Source organism: Candoia aspera, chromosome 5 (genome assembly GCF_035149785.1).
Source record: "Candoia aspera isolate rCanAsp1 chromosome 5, rCanAsp1.hap2, whole genome shotgun sequence".
NCBI lineage: Eukaryota > Metazoa > Chordata > Lepidosauria > Squamata > Boidae > Candoia > Candoia aspera.
The window spans coordinates 62,760,864-62,780,389 of NC_086157.1; the positions used below are offsets into that span (position 1 = coordinate 62,760,864).

Sequence of the window (19,526 nt, forward strand, 5' to 3'; positions counted from 1 at the left end):
GCCCCTTGGATGTTGGTCTTGATTCGGTCATCGCTGACTAATTTCCTCGCAAGGAATACCTTGGAAGGAGTTAAGGGGAATTACAAAGATTCTCAGCTTTATGTAATGTTTGCCTATTCTAAAACACACTCAGGCTCACAAGCAATAGCTTGAATCAAATCTGGTTTATTTAAGAATAGTGTGCAAGTACAAAGAAAGCTGAGAATGAGCAGAAGTGCGCCAAATACAAACTAAAAACCCTCGGTGCGAAAGTGAGCCCTCCCCCCATACAACCATTTCAAGTTCCCCATCCCAGGTGCCCCTAACAAGTTCTGCTAATCAACGGGTAGAAAGACCTTGAACACAAACGATAACCCAAACACATTCCATCCCCAAGAAAACAGATAGACAGCCTGGTACAAGGTCTCCCAGCAGCTCCCTCCCAACTGGAACGCGCGTCAGCAGCATGGCATGCGAAACGTTACGATGTAAATCAAACATCGCAATGGTGAACATGACACCAGTCTAGTCTGGGGCTTGCAGCCGAGTCCAGCCTTGCTCCAGTTTCAAGCCTTGTCTTCAAGCCTTCAGTTCAGAGTACCCAGCCTAGTCCAGAACCCCCAGCTGAGTCTAACCTTGCTCCGAGTTTGAATCCTGCTCCAGGTCTTCAGTTCATCCCTGTCTGTTACCTGTAGTCCTGTTTCCAGGTCTACTGAGTCAGTGATTCAGCGTCAGTGCCGTTCCAGTACTGTTCCAGTTCAAGAACTCTTGCCTCCAGTCCTTGTGTTCCAGTCGAATCCAGTCTACACCCTTCCCAGTGGGAAGTCCTGTCCACTGCCTTGTTGTGGCCCAGTTGGGCTTGCTTAACCAAGTCTTCGCATATCAAGGACTTAATTACTGTAAATAGTTATTTAATAAAGAATATTCATTGAGAACTTGTCTGGTGCTTCGTCTGAACAGGACAACCTCCAAATTACAACATAAATTAATGTTACTGAGTTGTCACAAGAGTAAGAAGAATGTGTGAAACATTTTGACATACTAAAGCAGGACGTCCTGCTCTGAGTCTGTTTAATAGTTTCTACTAGGTTTTTGCAGCCAAAATTAATCATGTAGACAATGATATATTGGCCTTGTTGTATCGTATGTCTCCCTAAATTACTTCCATTTTGATAAGACAAAGCTTTAGGTATCAGTATTTGTTTTTGTGTACTTAGTAGAAGGATTATTAAATCAGTTAGATCTCTAATCTTGCTCCACAGTCTAATAGTGATCATGGTTGGGGATAGTGGAAATTGTAGTCCAACTCATCTGGAAGATGGCATTTGGGGAAAACTAGACTGTGTTACATCTGTGTTTTCTACTATTTTTGTATAATAGGTAATTAACCACAAGGACTACAGCAATCGTATAGAATTTGACAATGCCGTTGATCAAGTCCTGGATGAGTTTTCAATAGAACTGATTTGTCTTGCAGGATTTATGCGCATCTTATCTGGTCCTTTTGTTAGAAAGTGGGCTGGTGAGCACTTCTGTGTTTAACATGTCAAGTGGTTTGTTCTAGAGTCATTTTCCTTGAAGCAGTTACTTCTTTAATCATTAAAACTATTCAGAGAGTCTAACAGGTTTGAAGTGAATCCCTGTATTTCCCACAGATGCATCTTTTAAGTTAAGAACTGCATTGATGTAAAGGACATATGTCATCATTCCCCATGTTAGTAACAAACTAGCTACATTGTAAGAATTCCCATGTTGATAATCATCTATTCTGAATTGAGATGATACTTAGTTAAGATGAGGGAAAAAACCTTCCTATTTATTATCTCTTCAATTAAAATATATTGGTGATTTAAAAAAGAATTTTCTGTAAATGTCTTAGAATGAAAGACAATTGACTTCTACTCTATACCATCACTACCACCACCATACAGTCACAGGTAAACATATTTTAGAGTAAAAAATACTAGACATCCAAAGTGGAAAAGACTACCACCTTTCTCTCCTTTTTTCTCCTTACCTAGCAGGCTGCAGGAGACAAATTGTCCTTTTCAGACATCTGAACTGATCCCTTGCAATGGAAGTCTTTTGAAAGAAACTGGGATAAGAAAGCACAGGGGAGTCATAGGCTACCCTCCAAAATAGAGCTTCTATGAGCAGCATGATGAGAATCTCTGGGAATACATATTGCCTTTTGTGATATTTCTTTTAAAAGAGAAAATGAAATAGAACAAGGACACATGCAAGGGTTGAGCTTTTCTTTAAATAGAATTTGTTCTACTGAAGATGACTTGATCTTTTAAAATTGGAATTCAGAGATCATGTCTGCTTGCTTCACCTGCTATACAAATGCAGGGTCTTAAAGGTCAGGTTTGCTGACATGACTGATTTTTACAGACACTGCAGAAAGTCCAAATTTCAGTTCCTAGGTTATTGTTATTCTAAGGATCACAATAATAGGTTGATCACAACTTTTCCTGAGATCTTGGAGAAACATTGCCAGTCAGAATAGACAGTACTAGACTAGATGGACAAACAGTTTGTTGAGGTATCGTTCCAATGGATCAGAGCTCAGTTGATTCCAATCTAAATATGCACTGCATTACAAATGTGATTACTAAGTGCTGATAAGAGATTAATAACATACATTAAAAGCATACATTGATGCTTATTGCTGTCTCAGATATGACATATAGCACTATAACATAGTTCGCATTAGTCATAATTTAGATTTCAAATCATGATTTGTGCTCTTTTCCTCCCTTTAACTGAGAATGCTGTCTAAACTGTGTCCTGTGAAAGAAGTGTTCTTAATCATTGTTTAGCCAATTCATCTCTAGCACCTTCCAGGTGTTATCAATCATCTTTGCCCTGTGGTTTCAGATCTTGATTTGACCACTTCCAAACCATTATTTATCTGACAGCATTGGACAGATATTATACAACTTCTACTGTGTCTTAATTAAATGGAGGAATGAGTGTCTAGTTTTTATCTTGTTTTTATGAACGCACATTAATTTATGTCTTAGTTTTGTGAAATTAGCAAAGTGAATTTAAAAGCAATGTATTATCTTTTCTTTCTAGGAAAAATTTTGAATATTCACCCTTCTTTGCTGCCTTCATTTAAAGGAGCTAATGCCCATAAACTGGTACTGGAGGCTGGAGTCCGTGTCACTGGCTGCACTGTGCACTTTGTTGCTGTATGTGCTCGCTGTTATTACTCTGTTGATAAGTGATAAATTTAGTTTAAAGCCTTTGGCTAGTAGCTTACCAGCTCATAACAACTCCTGAGAACCAAGTGTAGTAAGCTCCGCATGAGGTAATCAGGGATCTGAGCTATAATCTTGCAGTTGGCAGCTATTGCATCTCAGGCAACTTTCAGTATAGCCTAAAGGTCAATCACATTTCAAAATTCTGAATGTTGATATGAATCCAAATTGAATATTGCCATTAACAGGCTAGATTAAAGAATCTGAGAATTTTAAGCAAGTGTAGATAGAGCTATTATTTACTCTAATATAATAATTTTGTAATTTACTCATCTTTTTCTGGCTTTCATAGTATGGTGGCTTTTATGATTCCTTCAATAGCTAACTAAATTCTATAGAGACAATGGTTTAGAATTCTGTGTGATCCCAGCCGTTGCTGTTGGTCAGCTATGATATATGCTACAGAACATGGAATAAAATAGTTGTGGGGTTTACTCAATAAACCATGATTAAGTAAACAATGGCTTAGCACAATGCATAATCTCAGCCAGTGAATGTTTTCTATATGTGGGTTTGTTTAAGAATTAAGTTAGCCATTCTCAATGTATCCTGTATTGTTGCAGATGACTTTAAAGGAGAAAGTGTATCTCTGCATCTTGCTAAAGTTTTTATACTTCTCTCTCCAGGAAGAAGTTGATGCTGGAGCAATAATATTTCAAGAAGCTGTTCCAGTAAAGATTGGAGACACAGAGAAGACTTTGTCAGAAAGAGTGAAGGAGGCAGAACACAAAGCCTTCCCTACTGCTATGCAGTTAGTGGCAAGTGGAGCAGTACAATTAGGAAGAGATGGGAAGCTGTGCTGGAATTTGGAAAAGCATAACTAAAACATAGAGGGGATAAAAACAGCAACAATTCTGATACATATTTTGGTTTCTGAGTTTAGCATAGGGTGGCAGGATTTACAATCTTAACCAAGCGACTCAAGCCAATAGGTCACAAAAATAAAAGGAATGAACCTGCTGTCTCTTATACTCAAAACAGAACTGTATGGAGATAAGTCTAAGTGACAAGCCATTTGTGTGATCAGTTTATCCATAGTAGAACAGGTTGTTACCTGAAAACTATGTAGAGAGCCACTTAGCCCAAATAGTTTGCCATTTTACCTGTTACCTATCACAGAATTCTGTTTCAAGGGGTCAGACCCTATGTTTAAATCAGGCCTAAGAAAGGCACCACAAAAAGAATAGGTCATAACCACATGTATGAATTAAGCATTTTAAAAGTACCAATAATAGTTTTTCCTGCTAAGTATTAAGGTAATCCAGAATCAAGTTCCTTCATTCTCTTTTCCATTGTAGTGATAACAAAAGTTCTTGTGTTTTGTAATCCTGTATTAAATACTCTGAACATAGCAATATTGTTGAACAAAGCAGTATCATTCAATACCAGGGCTATACATACAGTTGTAATCAAAATTATTCAACCCCCATTGCAAATCAGGTTGATTGTCAAAATGTACAGACTTTCAGCTGTTTGCAATGAACAGATCAAACAAAAGCAATTGAAATAGCTCAACAGAACAAACGTTTCAAGTGGTGTCCCCAGAGTCAACTGAAAATGCAACTTATCATGACTTCTCCAGCCTCAAACCCTTATTCAAACCCTTCATGGCAAGCATCTTCAGTACTTAGTAGAGCACCCTTTTGCTGTTATGACCTGCTGCAAATGATAGCCAGACACCAGCTTCTGGCAGTGTTCCTGAGGAATTGTAGCCCATTCCTCATGAGCAATGGCCTCCAGTTCAGTAATATTCTTGGGCTTGTGTGTTGCAACCGCCTTCGTGAAATCCCACCAGAGACTTTCTATGGGGTTCAAGTCAGGTAACTGTGATGGCCACTGTAGAATCTTCCAGGACTTCTTCTGCATCCAAGCCTTAGTGGAATTTGAGGTACGCTTGGGATCATTGTCCTGCTGGAAGGTCCAGTGACACTCAAGCTTCAGCTTCCTTACAGATGGCATGACGTTTTCTCCTAGGATTTCCTGATACTTCAGTGAATCCATCTTGTCATCCACATGCTGCAGGTTTCCAGTGCCAGAGGATGCAAAGCAGCCCAAGAGCATCACCGAGCCACCACCTTGCTTAACTGTAGGCAGAGTGTTCTTTTCAGCATACTAAACACAGAAGGTTTCTATGCTAGAGCTTCAAGACGTACACCACTACTGACCCAAAAGCACAAGAAAAGGCTCCAATATGCTCAAAATCATATAAATAAGCCACAGAAGTTTTGGGATTCTGTTCTGTGGAGTGATGAAACAAAACTGGAACTTTTTGGCCTGATGGATCAGCGGTATGTCTGGAGGAAGAAGAATGAAGCATACGCTGAAAAGAACACTCTGCCTACAGTTAAGCATGGTGGTGGCTTGGTGATGCTCTGGGGCTGCTTTGCATCCTCTGTACTGAGGACACTCTGTACTGAAGATACTTGCCATGAAAGGGGTTGAATAATTTTGAGACTGGAGAAGTCATTATAAGTTGCATTTTCAGTTGAATTTGGGGACACCACTTGAAACATTTGTTCTGTTGAGCTATTTCAATTGCTTTTGTTTGATTTGTTCATTGCAAACAGCTGAAAGTCTGTACATTTTGACAACCTGATTTGCAATGGGGGTTGAATAATTTCTATTACAACTGTAACTGATCTCCTATGTGAGACAAATCCTTTCACCCACTTTTCTAGATAAATTGTACTGTGAAACATTCAAGTGGTATATTTTTTTCATTATGGAATCATGCAACAACCTTTTTTCAGGATATTTTTATCTTAGCAGTTAACATTATGGAGATAAACAGAAATTCATTTAATTCCTGTTTGAAAGTAAAAATGGAATTATGGGCCTAAATATTATGTACTTCTTCAAAAAGCATTTTATTACTGTCTTTTAAAGGGAATAAATATGTAGTTCCACTGAACTATATTTTTGTTACTAACATAAATGATTGGAAGCCAGACTATAGCTCAGTTACTGCGACATTCCTTTTAACTCTGTTTTTATATCCAAAGTTTCTGTGATCTGAAATCCTATTAAAATAAAATGTTTCAAAATTCATTGTATATTAATTGATCTTTTTCTAGTAATTAAACAAAAGTTCTGTTGGTACAGTCATTGAAAATAACTTGGAACATCTGTTGGTTTCTAGGAAAAAGATGATGTTCAGAGGAGCCTGATGATGAAAAACATTTAAACTTTCTGGGACCTGAAATAAATCACTGAGATCCTGCTTCAGGCCATTTAACACAAATGGTCATCTGTTGTCTCTTGTGTCACTTGACAGTCATCCAGAGTTTATCCTATAAATAGTGGAAAGTAGTTTCAACTATATACCCCTATATACTCTCACTAAACTGTAAGCCCATCCTTCTTGATAGGCAAGATGGGTGCATCCATCAGGTCTCTTATGCCTAGAAAATCATTTGATAATGATGTCAAGTAATGTCAAATAGCAAAAAATATAATACTTTTTTTTCTTTTAATATGTACTATCTTAGAGCTGTGTTTTCTGATGTCAGCAAATTCCAGATGCATAGATCTTCACTCTCAGAATTCTCCATGGCTATTGCAGAGAATTCTAAGTATTTAAGTCCACACATCTGAAACTTGCCATGATTGGGAAACACTGCCTTACAGCTTCCTAAAGCTGAATGCTTTACAGAGAGGTATTTGAGATCCACATTCTATACCAGAATTATATAGATAATCTTTATTATGGTCACTGACCAGCAAATCAAACAGTAGGCACCTTAAAAGAAAAAGAACAGAGCACATGAAGCCATGGTATTAGAAGTAAAAATATAAACATTAAAAACCAGTAAAATGCCTAAAATCTAGAATGTTTCTAAAACATCAATAAAACTGCTTATAGCAATTTACTACAGTACAGTGAATACAAGAATATAATCTAGGTAATAGAAACAATGTGACAAATTAATTAGTAAAATACTTTAAGCTTAGAATGCTGAAGTTCTACCTATGGAACACTGAGCTATTAAGTGAATATATGTTTACATGAGTTTATGTGAATGTAAATGTATATAAATGAAATTGTATATTGGTCAGTGACAAATGAAATACAATGGGAGAAAAAAAAACCTTGACACTATAAAAGAGACTTCAAGAACAAAATGAGATTACACATTTATAAAACAAAAAAATATATTAATAGTTTCCTACTTAGAGCAATGGCAGTTCAAAGAAATTTTGTGACTCTCCTGGAAGTGTTGGGGTTCTGGTCTGAGAATAAGGAAGAAATATGATTGTCCTCAGACAAATTGGACTTCTATTGATAGGTGGAAGGATGAGGATATAAAGTACAGGTTGCTATAAAACGGCATCAAAAGAACATGTGGGTTAGGGTCTCAGGTTCCTTCAGAGCACAGGGACAAATTCATTCTGCAAAAGGAATATTATAACTTCTCTCCAATGTTGCAGAGGGCAAACCATTAAAACAGGCTAAAAAAAAATCTATTATGTAATGGGCAAGTGATGAGCAGTAAATACTGTAATTTGCTGGCGTGAAGGATCTCCTATTTATGTAGTGCCAATTAGGGTCTGAGGTCCTAATATACCCTGTTCTCAATGTGTCACACAACTACTGCCAGATTGCAGCTTTTGCTTTTAGGAGCCCCAATGCTAGGAGGCTGTTACTTGAAAAACTACAGTGATGTAAATCACTCTGGATCCCAACTTTCCAGGAGGAAGAATGATCAAATTACTAGAAAAGCTAAGCTTGAGCCAAAAATAAAGGCAGCATAGACATGCCTCTAAATTGAAGGAATCAGCCCACTTTCTGAGCAAAGTGCTGCATTGGAAATGCAGAAGGGTACACTGAATAACGCTCTTAAGAACTGGGACTGTATTGTGTCAAAGGACTTTTGGTTGTTGTATGTGCATATCTGAGAGCCGTATAACATTTGAGAGAGAGATTTAACTGAAAAGTCTTATAGCAGTGGGGTATGTTCTTGCCTGCTCTGATATGAAAGAATTCTGGGAGTTCACATCTTAAAGTTGCCAAGTTTGAAAAACATCGATCTAACACCTATACGTGTCCCTCTTTGCTATTTGAGTCTTAATAAACAGTAAATACTACTTTAAGCAGTCACACTGGTGAATGTTTTGATTAAGGAGCTTGTAATCTAGTGCCTCAGTTGCTGCAGATTAACTACAAATTACAGAGATTAAGCTACCCTTGTGCCATTTCAATTACTAGAAGGGGGAAGGCATTTCCTTCTTGCAGTCTTACTCCTATATCCTTGGCTGAGGAGATAGTGGCAGCAAATACCAGGGCTACCAATAACTTTCATCTCCTGGGCTGACATTTTTGGTGGGGCTTAGAGATGAGGAAGTCCCTGACAATAATGCCTTAGTTATTGCAATATAAGTAGGGTAGAAAAGAAGCCTTAACTCAGCATCTAACGCTGCAGTCATCTGCCTTTGGGAAGAGGAACTAGTTGTAGCTCACAATGTGCCCATGGGCCACCTTTTCCTCACCCCCAAGGAACTACTGCTGGTCCTAATGCTCCGATTTAAGGAAAGGAAGCTGTAACTGTGCAAAAAAAGAAAACTAGTGATTGTATAAAAGGAAGTGACAGACTGAAACCAAAATTGAAATAAGAACCTCAACTATTGTCATTTGTCACATAGATTAAATTGCTGCCAGAAGCATTAAGAGTCCTGCCTTTCCTTTTGGCAGATTAGTTCCTGTCTTTCTCTTTTCCAGTAGGTTTTTCCATGTCCTCCTAACTGCACCATTCCACTGGCAACCAGTTGCAGAGCCATGGGAAAAACACGGTTCTCTGCTGCTTTGATCTTTTCAGACAAGGTCTCCTGTGTATCTTCTGCCTTTGCATATGCAGGCTCTTGTAAAATTACTGCTTCAAGACTAGTCTCCTCCTGAAAGAAAGAGAAGGGGAAAAATCCCTTATCAAGAAAACTACTTAATAAGATTAACATGAAGGAGAAATAGCTAAAGACAGGGTAGTATCTCTAAAACTTATTAGAAAGTCTAGTTACAATATGAACAATAGAAATGTTCATAAGGATATGAGACAGTGGATTAAGAGAACATTTAGATATGGGGCAAAGATACAGTAGAAGGATATTTAATTTAATTTAACTATATGAAAAATTTTGCTCAAGAATGAAATCAAGACAATATTCCTCATCCAATATGTTAGAGTAGCCAGAGCAAAATGCTGCCCTACATGCTAACAAGAGTAAGTGGAGCTGAAATCCAAAACATCTGGAGAGCATTTGATTATAGATGGTGGCATCAGAGGGTAGTTTCCATAAAATTAGTTACCAGAAAACTTAAATGGACTATGGACAGAAGGGATATAACATAATTAGGAATGTTTGCGTTGATTCCTTTGCACAGAGTTACAGAAATAACAATATTCCATAGCCCCAATTTCTATAAAAGGATTTGCCAAAGCCTGATTGCCAAATCAGTCAATAAATTAGGTATGACTAATTTATTAATGCAGTTACATTAAACAGCAAACAGACAAGCCATGCTATTTGTGAACAGAATAATTAATACTCACCAATATATAGAACACAGAAAATGTGTTTATTGTAAATCCAGAAAAACATACTTACAAGTACAAAATGCACAGTACAACCAACAATTTTGTCTGCAGATGGATGCACTTGGTTATAGGCGTTTCTTCTTTTAGTTAATGGTGAAAGTGATGAATAAGTTCCCAACATCTTCCCTACAATTGATAATCATATTGGGAATTATCAAAATGCATGGACATACCAGAAGCAAACATAATTAATTAAAATTAATTGTTTTAGATTATACTTGCCCAGTCTGGAAATTCAGAAATTCTTACTGGCTAATAGAAAGGGTTGTCTTACATACGCCAAATTTTCATCAACTAATACAGTATCTCTTCTCAGTAGTAATGAGGGATAAACATACCAGATCCAAATTCCAAAGCAGACATCTCCCTTGGCATTTGCAAGGCCGCCTCTCTGTTGACTTTTTAAATGTTTTAAACTTTATTTTAAAAGTCAAATAAAATGTAGTGGCAAGTTGGCATTTATTATTTATTCATTTATTTATAAAAGATATTTATACGGCTGCCCAACTCACTCATGGTGACTCTGGGTGGCTTACAGAAATAAATGCAAAACTTGTAACCCCACCATTACCTTTATTTCCAAGAACACCTGTGAGTTCCAAATGGGCTCATTTAGGCATTCTTAAAAATAAAAATGGTGCTAGCCATATGCTAGGGGAAAAAAACAAGACAAAAGTTAGATGGGTATTGGTAGGAAACAAAGAGAATTAATAGGAAAAATGGTAGGAAGCATTCTTATTAGTCTGCCTTCTGATAAATGATTATTTTACGTCTGGCCATTTCTGCTAGGGCAACCAGTGAATAGACGAGTCTCCCACTCCCAAGAGAGGGAGTGTCCTTGACATGTCCTCAAAATTTCCTATGGAGCCCAACATCCTGAAAAGAATATTAACTCTACCATACAATAGTCACATAAACAAGAAAAATCAACACATGACATATTTTTGGCTCATTTTTTCAGCACACAACAGCAAGCACATGCTTCCTAAATGTTTCTTCAGTGAGAGAGTGGAACTACTGCTCAAACCACCTTATTAGAACATTTTTATATCTTTAGTTTTAGTCATTTTTAAAATCTCTACATGGAATGCAGAAATATGGCAGAACAAACTTTGGGATACAGGCATAAATGGGATGGGATGGGATGGGATTGGGTGCAAGCAGTGATGAAAGTATCTTTGAGAGAAGGGTTGATCCTTTATGTGCTTAAGGAAATGGTGGTCCATCGTCTCCTCAAGGAGCCATCACCAGACACAACCATGCTGAATAATTTCTGCCTGTCTCCAACCTTTCCTTTATAGGGAAAGTTGTTGAGAAGGTGGTTGGGCTGCTGCTTGAAAGTGCTCTGGATGAGGCAGATTATCTGGATCCCTTCCAGTCAGGCTTCAGACCTGGGAACAGTACAGAGATAGCATTGATCCCACTTGATGACCTGTGTGGGGACTAGAACCAGGATGGAAGTGGTACATCCAAACTGGTCCCCCTTAATCTCTCAGCAACCTTCAATACCATCTGTCATGGTATCCTTCTGAACTGGTTCAGAGATTGGGAGTGGGAGGCAAAGTGCTATGGTGGTTCTCCTTTTTTTTCTGGGGCTTGTTCCTGTAAGTTTGATGGGGGGTGAGAGATCTAGCCCAAGGTCTTTGCTTTTTCAGATGTCGTAGGGCATAATTCCCCCTCCACTCCTATTTAATATTTACATGAGACCAGTGAGAGAAGTCCTCTGTCAGTACAGGGTGAGATATCATCAGTATGCTGATGATACTCAGTTGTACATCTCAACCACCCAAGTGATGCCACTGAGTTTCTGTCCCATTGTCTGGAGCCCTTAGAGACCTGAATGAAGAACAGGCTTAGATTCAACTCTTGTAAGACCATGGCTGTGGATTTTTGGACCACCTGGCTCTCAAGGCTTTCCATCTTTGTTTCTGGATGGGGTCACATTGCCTCAAACAGACCCAGTGCACAGTTTGGGGCTCCTCCTAGATTCTTGGCTCCTGCTTGGAGAGTAGGTGGCAGCGGTGGTTCAGAAGGCATTTGCAAAGCTCCACCTTGTGTGCCAATTGGGGCCATGATCACTCATGCCTTGGTCACCTTGCAATTGGATTACTGCAATGCACTCTACATAGGGCTGCCCTTGATATCCTCTTGGAAGCTGAGACTGGCCCAGAATACAGCAACATGGGTAGTTACGGGAGTACCTCAGTATGCCCATGTAACACCTCTACTTCATGAGCTGCACTGATTACCAGTGAGCTTCTGAGTGCAATTCAAGATGCTGGTTCTCACCTATAAATACCTTCAAGGCTCAGGGCCAGGTTACTTGTGGAACCATCTATCTCCAATTATTTCTTCTTGTCTGGCAAGATCTGAAAGGGTTGGCATGCTCTGGGTTCTGTTGTTTAGGCAATGCCATCTGGCAGGATCCAGTAGAAGTGCCTTCTCTGTGGCTACCCCTCCCCTTTGGAACAGCATCTCCCAAGATTTGGTTGGCCCCAACCCTGCCTGCCCTTTGAAAGGCACTGAAGACCTGGCTCTTTCCGCAGGCACTGATCCTGCTGGATGAATTTTCCTGACACTTTATATCTTCATGTCTTTGTATTTTATTTTTTCTACTTGTTTATTACATTGTTTTATATGAATTTATTGCTGTTTATTGATGAGGTATGCCACACTGAGTCATGTGCTGATTGAATAGCTATATACATTAAATAAATGAATCAATAAAAATGAATAAATCCATTACTGTTACAATAATAGTTCATCTAAGGTGCTTACCATACCATTTCCTAAGGAAGTTACTAGACAAAATTCTCATAAATCCTGATAGACAAATCAATTCAATAGAGAATTCTTCAAGGACACTATCAATTGTGCCTTCATATTCTGATCTGCTTCCATACAGTTTATGGTCAATTACCTGCAAAAGTTAAGAGGAACTTCAAGAGGAAAAAAACTAAACATTTCATCTTTGGGTGAACACTGAAAGCAGTTCTCTCAACATTCACCAATGTACATCTGAAAGCCATCTAAGGGGATATACAGCATCTACCAAGTACGATCCATGAGGCTTCAAGGTGGCAAAGTTTAATGTATATATGCTGTACATTGCCCTCCATTCCCACTTTTTGCAATGTATAGGTCCTTCTTCCACACTTATTGCTTCTCCATACTGCAATCCTTATTGAAAAAGAATGTGTGTGACAATTCAGATAACAAAGATGGACAATCATGCAGATCTTTTTAAACTAATTCATCACTCAAAAGATGGATACTACAGCTGACTGACTACCAAGTGGCCTTTAAGGAGTTCAGCCTCTAATGCCATCAAAAAGGAGAGGGCAAGAGGGCCCTTTCTCATTACCTATGTCATACTTAAAGAGAACAGAAGATATAACCACAGAGACTGATAGTGCCAGGGTGAAAAGGACACCATAGTGTATCCACTACCAGTTTACTGATCTTTGCAGATGCTTAATTATACTAATCACCAGAGTCCCTCCGGTCGGAGGAGATGGGCGGTGACAAATTTGATATAAAATAAAATAAAATAAAAAATCACTGAAGTCACTACTGGAAAAGTCATCTCCATCAACAAGGCTGCAATGTATTTCCACTCTTGGGAGAAGAAATATAGTGCGGTGCATATTTTTCACCTCACATGTTTACTTTTTTTCCTACTTATCAATTTGCACTTGGACTTCTCCCAATGTGGAAAAACTGACACAAAGCTAAGTAGATGGATCTTCTGCCAGCACCAGGATACTCCCTAATAGCACACCTGCAAAGACCCAGACATACCCTGATACGGATTCCTTGGCACTTGGCCCAAGGATAAATTTATGGTCAGAACAATGTGAGATTTAAGATATAAGTTGAAGACATTTGCAGTTTGGGGGGCTTTGCCATAGACCATCCAGAAGATGCCGTGCTTCAGCTGGGGGTGTTGTCTGCTGCCTAGAAGGAGCCTCTGGCAGCAGTATGGGCATGTTTTTGGGTAATATTTCCCTCATGTTTCTCTCTGTACTTTAAAACTTGTGGCAAGTAAGCTGTTGTTGCATTGCCCACACTCCCTACTTATGGTTATTGCCTCTGAATCCTAAATTGCCTCTTTACTTGGCTGGCCACTGCTCCCAAGACACACTCCCTGCAAATAATGGGCTGTAGAGATGTAACCTTTCTTGTATGTGTGTGAAGGCAGCTTGCACATGTTGCTAGGAGGCTTGGGGAGGTATTCAAATGAATATTAGATTATATGTTAACCAGGAACTAAACTTACATTAATGAATTGGGTTCTGTTGGGCCTTTATATTTGTGGAGCATCCAAAGTAGTGAATGTATTTTTTAGAGTGCACTTTATGATCAGTAATGCACCAACTTGTGTAAAAAGCAGGCTGAAAGAAATACTTCGAAAAAGGAATGAAAAAGAAATACCAAAACACGAGACTGTGTAAATCAGATAGCTGCAAAGCTTCCTTGCATATCACAACCTGTGTTGGAATTATCAGGGGTCAACTCAGCATTGTCTTACAAGCATAGTAAGAGGGTTTATCTGGTAGGCGTGTCTCTATTGTGCTTGTGGGATGTCACGTGGGTCACCTGATTTCCTCTTCCTCCTCCTTCTTGGTCTGGGAGATTCACAGTCTCCATTACCTCGTGAGCAGACATGCAAGCAGGGAGGGCTGCAGGCTTGCAGCCCCCCCACCACTTACCATCTTGCTTGCACACAGACTTTCTATTCCACAAAGAAATGTGTCTACAAAGAACCAGTGATGATTAAGTGCTTTCTACTATGAACCTACCTGTATCCAGATCTACTGAATAAAAGTAAGCTATCTCTATTCTCTTCATCTAACTACAGTGTGAAGACTGAATTTATTTCTGAACGTAATTAAGCTTAATGTGCAAGTTCTCTTTTGATTCACGTTTCTACTTTGCAAGATTGCTGTTAGCTGCTTGGAGTTCTTTTTTTAACTTTTAAAAACTCCATCAACCTGAATGCTGGGTTGTTTTCTTAGGTGAGTGAAAACAATAGATTGTCCTTACTCTGGTAGGGATCCCAGCCAGGGTTGCATTCCTTAGTTCTTCCACCCCAGATCGATTGGCAATTACTAGGACTACCCGGGAGCAACTTGCAGGCTCTTTTGCATATGCCAGGAGTGCTGAAAGGCTTGTACCTCAAAATAAAAGAAAAACATACAGAATGCATCAAAAGCATAACTGAAAATCTCAAAATGACATTTTCTTGGGACAAGCAACAGAAATGCTACATTAACAATGCAATAACTATTACCACATTGTATATTCTGGGGCTCAGAACAAGAAAGTCTTGCTCTGATACTCAGGCAGAAAATATAGGCCTGTATTTTCCCTTCCTATTATTATGAAAGCTCTCTTAATCACCTAATAAATTGAAGTCTATTATTAAAAATTTCTCATTTGAAAATGTTGAAAAACAATATATTTCTAATTAGTAGCATAATTAAATTCCATTGTGTATTTTAACACAGGGTCCTTTCTTATTTGCCTATTAAGTTTAGAAATCTACTGAAACATGTTTCTCATCCCACACCTACCAGCTATAAGGAAGGTGAATTGATATCTCATGGATTAAGTTTACCATCCATGGATTAAATTTGCGTCCTCTAGTAACTGAGCTCTTGTTGTTGTTTATTCGTTTAGTCACTTCCGACTCTTCATGACTTCATGGACCAGCCCACGCCAGAGCTTCTTGTCAGTCGTCAACACCTCCAGCTCCCCCAGGTACGAGTCCATCACCTCTAGAATATCATCCATCCACCTTGCCCTTGGTCGGCCCCTCGTCCTTTTGCCCTCCACTCTCCCTAGCATCACCATCTTCTCCAGGGTGTCCTGTCTTCTCATTATGTGGCCAAAGTATTTCAGTTTTGCCTTTAATATCATTCCCTCAAGTGAACAGTCTGGCTTTATTTCCTGGAGGATGGACTGGTTTGATCTTCTTGCAGTCCAAGGCACTCTCAGAATTTTCCTCCAACACCACAGTTCCAAAGCATCTACCTTCCTTCTCTCAGCCTTCCTTATGGTCCAGCTCTCACAGCCATAAGTTACTATAGGGAACACCATTGCTTTAACTATGCAGACCTTTGTTGTCAGTGTGATGTCTCTGCTCTTAACTATTTTATTGAGATTTGTCATTGCTCTTCTCCCAAGGATTAAGCATCTTCTGATTTCCTGACTGCAGTCAGCATCTGCAGTAATCTTTGCACCTAGAAATACAAAGTCTTTCACTGCTTCTACATTTTCTCCCTCTATTTTCCAGTTATCAATCAAGCTGGTTGCCATAATCTTGGTTTTTTTCAGGTTTAGCTGCAAGCCAGCTTTCGCACTTTCTTCTTTCACCTTCATCATAAGGCTCCTCAGTTCCTCTTCGCTTTCAGCCATCAAAGTGGTATCATCTGCATATCTGAGATTGTTAATGTTTCTTCCAGCGATTTTAACTCCAGCCTTGGATTCCTCAAGCCCAGCATGTCGCATGATGTGTTCTGCGTACAAGTTGAATAGGTAGGGTGAGAGTATACAGCCCTGCCGTACTCCTTTCCCAATCTTAAACCAGTCCGTTGTTCCGTGGTCTGTTCTTACTGTTGCTACTTGGTCGTTATACAGATTCTTCAGGAGGCAGACAAGATGCCTTGGTATCCCCATACCGCTAAGAACTTGCCACAATTTGTTATGGTCCACACAGTCAAAGGCTTTAGAATAGTCAATAAAACAGAAATAGATCTTTTTCTGAAACTCCCTGGCTTTTTCCATTATCCATCGGATATTGGCAATTTGGTCCCTAGTTCCTCTGCCTTTTCTAAACCCAGCTTGTACATCTGGCAATTCTCGCTCCATGAATTGCTGAGGTCTACCTTGCAGGATCTTGAGCATTACCTTACTGGCATGTGAAATGAGTGCCACTGTTCGATAGTTTGAACATTCTTTAGTGTTTCCCTTTTTTGGTATGGGGATATAAGTTGATTTTTTCCAGTCTGATGGCCATTCTTGTGTTTTCCAAATTTGCTGGCATATAGCATGCATTACCTTGACAGCATCATCTTGCAAGATTTTGAACAGTTCAGCTGGGATGCCGTCATCTCCTGCTGCCTTGTTATTAGCAATGCTTCTTAAGGCCCATTCAACCTCACTCTTCAGGATGTCTGGCTCTAGCTCCCTGACCACACCATCAAAGCTATCCCCAATATTGTTATCCTTCCTATACAGGTCTTCTGTATATTCTTGCCACCTTTTCTTGATCTCTTCTTCTTCTGTCAGGTCCGTGCCATCTTTGTTTTTGATCATACCCATTTTTGCCTGGAATTTACCTCTGATGTTTCTAATTTTCTGGAGGAGGCCTCTTGTCCTTCCTAATCTATTGTCTTCTTCCACTTCCGCGCATTGCTTGTTTAAAAATAATTCCTTATCTCTTCTGGCTAACCTCTGGAATTTTGCATTTAATTGGGCATATCTCCCCCTATTGCTGTTGCCTTTTGCTTTCCTTCTTTCTTGGGCTACTTCTAGTGTCTCAGCAGACAGCCATTTTGCCTTCTTTCTTTGGGATGTATTTTGTGGCTGCCTCCTGAATAATGTTGCGAACTTCTGTCCAGAGTTCTTCCGGGACCCTATCTACTAAGTCCAGTCCCTTAAATCTATTCTTCACCTCCACTGCATATTCCTTAGGAATATTAGTGAGCTCATATCTAGCTGATCTGTGGGTCTTCCCTAATCTCTTTAGTTTGATCCTAAATTGTGCAAGAAGAAGTTCGTGATCTGAACTACAGTCAGCTCCGGGTCTTGTTTTTACCGACTGTATAGATGTCCGCCACCTTTGGCTGCAAAGGATGTAGTCAATCTGATTTCCGTGTTGTCCATCTGGTGAAGTCCATGTATAAAGCCGTCTCTTAGGTTGTTGGAAGAGAGTGTTTGTTATGCAGAGTGAGTTGTCTTGGCAAAATTCTATCAGCCTATGTCCTGCTTCATTTTGTTCTCCCAGGCCATGCTTACCTGTAATTCCAGGTGTCATTTGACTGCCCACCTTAGCATTCCAGTCTCCTGTGATGAAAATAACATCTCTTTTAGGCATGTTGTCCAGTAGGTGCTGCAGATCCTCATAGAACTGCTCTACTTCAGCTTCTTCAGCATCTGTGGTTGGGGCGTATATTTGGATCACTGTGATGTTAGATCATTCTATCGTTTTTTTGGATTGTATACAAGCACTGCCTTAGCCACTTTACAATTAATTATGAAGGCTACTCCATTTCTTCTGTGGTCCTCTTGTCCACAGTAGTAGATCTGGTGGTCATTTGATGTGAAGTGGCCCATTCCAGTCCATTTCAGTTCACTGACAGCCAAAATGTCTATCTTTAATCTTGACATCTCACCAATAACCACATCCAATTTGCCCTGGCTCATAGATCTTACATTCCAGGTTCCAATGATGTGTTGATCCTTAGAACATCGGATTCGCCATTCACCACCAGCACCGTCGGCCGCTAGCCGTCCTTTCAGCTTTGAGCTAGCTGCGTCATCGCGTCTGGGGCTAGTTGAACTCATCCTCTGTTCCTCCCCAGTAGCATTTTGACCATCTTCCGACCTGGGGGTCTCATCTTTCGATGGTATACCGACATAACTCTGTTGTACTGATCTATTTAGTTTTCACGGCAAGAATCCTGGGGTGGGTTGCCATTACCTTCCCCAGGGATCGCATTTAGTCTGACCTTTCTGTCATGACCTTCCCGTCTTGGGTGGCCCTTCACAGTTTAACTCATGGCATCATTTAGGTGCTCAAGCTCCAGCAGCACGACAAGGTAACGATCCTTTGCTGAGCTCAGTTGAGTTCAATGGGACATACTGATGGTAGTATTGCATCCATAGACAGCCTAGGAATCCGAAGGTTTCAGATTCTGCTCAGTTATATGAATCCAAGCTAGAAAGAGCTTTCCCCTCACATCACAGTACCATCTTGCTTCCTTTAGAAATTCTGTTCCTAACCTTTGAAGATGCTTCCAAGCTATTCAATTTAAAAAATGCTGAAATTGCTCTTAAAGCAAATATTGAATAGCTATTTCAGTGGATTTGAACAACTGGTTTAATGAAAAATTTGGATAATGGAAGTTCTACAGAATTTTCAATCTGATCAAAAGCTTAACCACTAGAAATGTGATGAATTTTCACAAACCTTAAATAGCTTCAAGCAGATATGAAACATACAGACAGGCAACTTCAACTATTAGACATGGATGTATACATTAAATATACAATGTGATATTAGCAACCTCTCATTGTAGAAATTATTTTAGACCACAGGAAATAATAGCATAGTTACCTGTTCCAGAAATAAGAACAGCTACTTTAACTTTGTGCTTTCTGTGTGTGGTCTGAAGCTGACTGTCTGCATTAGAAACATCCTTCAAAAATGGCCATTTATTTTGTAGCAGCACTTCTGAGAGATTCTTGATTTCTACATGGGGATACCCTGAAGAAGGATATGCTTAAAATATAGTAACTACAAGCATTACATTCTTGTATCATATTAATATTCTATGTTCGTTGTTTTAATTGATTATTTTATTGTAAACCGCCCAGAGTCCCCCGATGGGAGGATATGGTGAGGACAAATTAAATAAATAAATAAATAAATAAATAAAATTCAGAATTCAGTTACATTTGGTCTTTG

General features: G+C 39.3%; 2 protein-coding genes across 6 annotated transcripts in view; one reads left to right on the forward strand and one right to left on the reverse strand.

Annotated features, from left to right (window-relative positions):
• Positions 1–6,293, forward strand: part of GART (phosphoribosylglycinamide formyltransferase, phosphoribosylglycinamide synthetase, phosphoribosylaminoimidazole synthetase) — a 63,366-nt gene extending 57,073 nt beyond the window's left edge. For 2 of the 5 annotated variants that reach the window (XM_063305410.1, XM_063305409.1), the window contains exons 20-22: positions 1,360–1,501; positions 3,061–3,176; positions 3,872–6,293. In XM_063305410.1, coding sequence (XP_063161480.1) covers positions 1,360–1,501; positions 3,061–3,176; positions 3,872–4,069 — 456 coding nt within the window. In that variant the 3' untranslated portion in view covers positions 4,070–6,293. Of the gene's footprint in view, positions 1–1,359; positions 1,502–1,543; positions 1,695–3,060; positions 3,177–3,871 lie in introns of those variants that run through there. The other 3 variants (XR_010068085.1, XR_010068084.1, XM_063305411.1) reach the window with 3 other exon arrangements.
• Positions 6,294–8,502: 2,209 nt separating this feature from the next.
• The window catches only part of LOC134498548 (trifunctional purine biosynthetic protein adenosine-3-like), a 39,811-nt gene continuing 28,787 nt past the window's right edge, over positions 8,503–19,526 (reverse strand). The window contains exons 18-22 of the mRNA XM_063304704.1: positions 19,176–19,325; positions 14,879–15,009; positions 12,611–12,752; positions 9,843–9,958; positions 8,503–9,134 (exon numbers count right to left, since the gene is read on the reverse strand). Of these exons, the coding sequence (XP_063160774.1) occupies positions 8,907–9,134; positions 9,843–9,958; positions 12,611–12,752; positions 14,879–15,009; positions 19,176–19,325 (767 nt within the window). The 3' untranslated portion in view covers positions 8,503–8,906. The remainder of the gene's footprint in view (positions 9,135–9,842; positions 9,959–12,610; positions 12,753–14,878; positions 15,010–19,175; positions 19,326–19,526) is intronic.